Source organism: Fukomys damarensis, unplaced genomic scaffold, assembly GCF_012274545.1.
Source record: "Fukomys damarensis isolate Sample0158 unplaced genomic scaffold, DMR_v1.0_HiC HiC_scaffold_34, whole genome shotgun sequence".
In the NCBI taxonomy this organism is placed as follows: Eukaryota; Metazoa; Chordata; class Mammalia; order Rodentia; family Bathyergidae; genus Fukomys; species Fukomys damarensis.
In genome coordinates, this window is record NW_022900946.1 from 9974759 (window position 1) to 9979192 (window position 4434).

The 4434-nt window shown below is 39.0% G+C and overlaps 1 protein-coding gene across 5 annotated transcripts in view; it reads left to right on the plus strand.

The window, feature by feature from the left end:
* The window catches only part of Iqck (IQ motif containing K), a 121871-nt gene that overhangs the window by 92470 nt on the left and 24967 nt on the right, over nt 1-4434 (plus strand). The window contains exon 9 of one of the 5 annotated variants that reach the window (XM_010610050.3): nt 3489-3701. The exons of the other annotated variants lie outside the window; for them this stretch is intronic. Coding sequence (XP_010608352.1) covers nt 3489-3622 — 134 coding nt within the window. The 3' untranslated portion in view covers nt 3623-3701. Of the gene's footprint in view, nt 1-3488; nt 3702-4434 lie in introns of those variants that run through there. 5 annotated transcript variants of the gene reach the window in all.

Sequence of the window (4434 nt, forward strand, 5' to 3'; positions counted from 1 at the left end):
TTTTTTTTTTTTTGAGACAGGGTCTCACTATGCAGTTGAGACTGACCTGGAACTCACTATGTAGTCCAGGCTGGTCTCGAACTCACAGTGATCCTCCTGCCTCAGCCTCCCGAGTGCTGGGATTACAGGCATGTGCACCCCCCATAGACCCTAACTTCTCAGGACTCTTCCTGAACTGAATTCCACATAAAGAGTGCCAGGTTTCTTATTATCTTGGAGAAAAGATTCTTGCTGTTTTGTTTTTGCACTGATTGAGTTCTCTAAATTGTAGGAACTGAATTATTAGAGTAGGGCACAACCTGCTTCTTACTAAGTGAAAGAGAACTTTTTGTTTCCTTCAAGTATCACCAAGCTGAAAAGAAACATTTTGGGAAGCTCATGTGTTACAGCGACTTCCTATTTTCAACACTATGAATTTGGGTCGTTGGTGAGTTAGAAATGTATTTCCCTAACCAAGGTGACATTGTAATTAAAGCCCCAAAGACCTCCAGCACTAGTTCTCCTTAAGCCTTGCAGTAAAAAGTAGTAGAGTGATTACAAATGAAAGCAGTTTTTCAACCTCATTAAAAAATAAATCTCATCTATATACAAATTTGGAAAACATCTTTTTAAAGCGGTGCCATTCCATCTGCGTTATGCTCTGGCATTTACAGTATGAATAAATTTTGCCAAGTTTATTTCTTGGAGCAACCTCAGTGCAGACAGGAGGTCTGAGGGACAGTGATATCAGCTGTCTGGGTAGAATCCTGGTCATATGTAACTGGTCTCATGTTACACTGACTCACAGATCACCGTCCCAATCAGTGTTTTCTTCTAGGACAGAAGTGTTGTGAAGTTATCCTCCAGTCTCTATCCATCAGGACAAATGCAACAATTATTTTTAAATGTGTATGTCAAGAATTTTAGCCAGTGCAATTCAAAAGAAGATGCCTAAGTCATTTTTGAGATCCTATCTCAATTCATAGCATATTTTTAGTTTCATATAGTTAGTAATTGTTTTCAAGTGTGCTTTGTAAATGAATGTCCATGTTTCATTTGGGAATCTAGTATGAGCAGGAAGAAGGAAATCATAGAAATTATTTCCATTACACATTATCAGATTATATTACACACACACATATAACATCAGATAAATTTCTTATGATGTATATATTATATATGTTCAAATAATCTTTAAATAACTATCACTTGATGTCTTAAAACAAAGGCAGGGAGTTTGACTTATCAAAGGAAATGTATTATTTACTTTTTATTTATTTTTTCTGAACTATTCTCTACGTCAGTGGTATGTAGTAGTTATGGAAATACCTCTAATGTAATATTTTTAGGTAAATATGGTAATTGAGTTAAGGAAAAATTAAGATTAGAGAAAAAACAAAGCCACTAAACACAGTAAGCAAAAATATTCCGAGACCTATATTTGCTAGAGATTTTTTTCAATTTTAAAATACATGTGCCTCAGTTCATGAACTTAATTTGTTCCGTGATTCTGGAAAAGATGGCCGTGTTTGTGTTCGTGTAGGAGAGATAAAACCATGGTTATGGTGGGCCAGAGATTTGGCTCAGGGTTGCCCACACCTGCCTCGCAAGTGCAAGGTCCTGAGTTTGATCCCCACTGCCAAAAACAAAAAACATGGTCATGTTCATCACCTGATGCAGAGTTCACCAATAAAAACAAAATTTGCCAAACACTTCTATTTGCAAACCAGATTGTTCACAGACAAAAGTGTTCATGAACTGAGATGCCACTGTGTTTAACAAAGCTGGTATCTATTCAAGGAGGACAGTGATGATTTAATTAGTATATACACACATTGATGATTACCAGAACCAAATTAATACACCCATAGTTAACAACATTCGAGTGCACGTGTTGTGAGGACACTTAAAATCCGCTCTTCTCTCAGATTTCAAGTACACATTACAGTATTGCTAACTATAGTCACAGTGTTCCATGTCAGATTCCCAGGACTTGATCATCTTATAACTAAAAGTTTGTACCCTTTGGCCGTTATAGAGGTGTCTTAGAGACAAGGGGGAAAAATCTGTTCTATAATTTACGGTGTCCATAGGAAAAAAAACAAACCGGTTGTTCAGGAAATTCTGGGCCTTTCCCCAATACATTACACAGTGTCAACAATGATCTTAAAACTGTTCCAGTGATAAATAGAAATGTGGCTCTGAGCTTCCTACAAGCCACACCTATAAAGGAAGTAGGATCATTCGTGGTTTATTGTGTCCTCAGGATTTAAAAAGTTTCTTAGAAGAAGAATTCTTCCTGGAGCCGAGATACATTTTTCACCCATAAAGGGGAGAGTGTACAATACAGTGAACAGTATCCTTTCTTAGAACAGTGTTTACTTCTAGCAGGGAAAGATGAAATCCTGAGGTAAGGGATGGAAACCAGAGAAATTTCTTTCCCCTGCTTAAAACATAGAACATTATAAGTTCTAGCTATAAGGATTTTCCTATGGATTAAAGGATGCTTTGTGAGCTGGGGATATAGCTCAGCGGTAGAGCACCTGCCTAGCATCAAAGCCTGGGTTCCATCCCCAGCACCACGCCAAAAAAGAGATGTTCTTGAAATAAGCCCTCATTTTGGCCACAGCACTGGCTTGTGACCTTTAGATGCTGCTGGGACTTGGTTCTTTCCTTCCTGCTCTGTGTCACTGGTTGTATCACTGAGAGCAGAGAAGGTTGTCTGCCTCTAAGGGGGTGGTTGTGATTTATCAAGCATGTACCTATGCCAGGCACAGGACTGAACATTCATGTTTCAGTGTAATCCTCGCACCTGCTCAGAGATATGAAACCACCATCGCCATTGTGCAGATGTGGAAACCCCGGCTGGGAGGATACAGAGCCAGAAACCAGGCATTTGAACCCGGATCTGTCTGATGCCAAGGAGGCTAAGACCATTCAGGAACCCAATAGGGCATCTTGGCCCAAAGAAAAGCCTCTTAATAGGGGACTTGGGACTTGGCGTGCCTCCATCCCTCACACTAACACTGAAATAACTGCAAACTCAGGTACAGGATGTCAGGCCCAATGAGTAAGACTGTTCCTGGCTAACACAACAGGAAATCTCAAAGAGGAGCAAAGACAAGACACCCTGTCCCAACTCCTCCTTCCAGGGAACTTGATTACATCTGTACCACCTGTTCTGAGAAGCATGACCATACTCTCTTTGCCCCCCAAATTCCTCTGTATTCCTTTCTCCAAGAGCCAACTCTCTTTTTGGACTCAGCCCACTAGCACCGGAGTGAAATAACCCCCTGGCTCACACAAAACCTGTCTGGGTGGTCTGTCTGCTCTCTGCACCTTCAATACACAGGGGAGGTTTGGGGGTAGGAGAGGACGAGACCCAGTCCACAGGCCACAAGATCTACACCTTATGTTTTGGAAGACATTTTCCTTAGACCGTAAAGCCAAGGAAAGAGTAGGAAGAAAGCATCTGCTAGTCTAACCTGTTCTTATCTCCTCCTTTCCAGCCCCTTCCCAGCTGCAGATGAGGAGGAGAGAAAGGGCTTTGCCACCAAGGAGGAGACCTAGGAACAGGGAATGTTCTAGCCCATGGCTCAGGATGTGGATTCTAACATTAGCTGAGGTCCTTTGTAACCAATAAATGCAGTCTCTCATTCAGCAAAATTGGTGAAATCTTCAGTGATTTATTTTCCAAAGACAAGCCACCATTAAGTGTTGAGACCCTAGAATTTTTCACCCATCTATCATTATGCAAATATTTATATGCACAAACGTTTATATATTGTACTGTAACATGCTTTTTTCTTCACTTGACAATATATCATTAATGTCTGTATATCTATTGATGTCTACTCGTACCAGTACGTGCAGATTTAGCTCATTATTTTTAGTGGCTTCACAAAAACGTAGATCTATACCATACGTTTTTATTTTAACCAATCCTTGCAAGTGTTTATTTGCCTTGTGTTATGAACAGTGCTCCAAAAAACACTTTTTTGGATATAAACTTGCTTACTTATGGAAGCATTTCTGTAGAAAAAGTGGCTAGGAGGTGAGATTGCTGGGCCAGAGAACATGCATATAAAACATTTAGATAACAGTCACCAAATTATCATCAAAGAATGTGCATTGATTTATACTTAATACCACCAACCCACTGTAGTACTTTTGATAAGTGACGTAATTTTTGTACTTCATTTTCCCTACTTATAAAATAAGAATTATTATACCTCAGTCATACTTCTAAATGAGGTCATTGTTTTGATAATATCATAGCTCTTTAGGAAGATATTTATCTGTAAATATAAGCAGTCATCGTTATTTAAATGTTTTTCTTTCCTGTTTCCTCTAACCTTAGTTCCTTCTTCATTTTAACAAAAGAAATAAAAAATTTGGCTAAGAGACCTGTAGTAATTTCAAGCCTTTTTTTTTTTTTTTTTTTTTTTTTTTTTT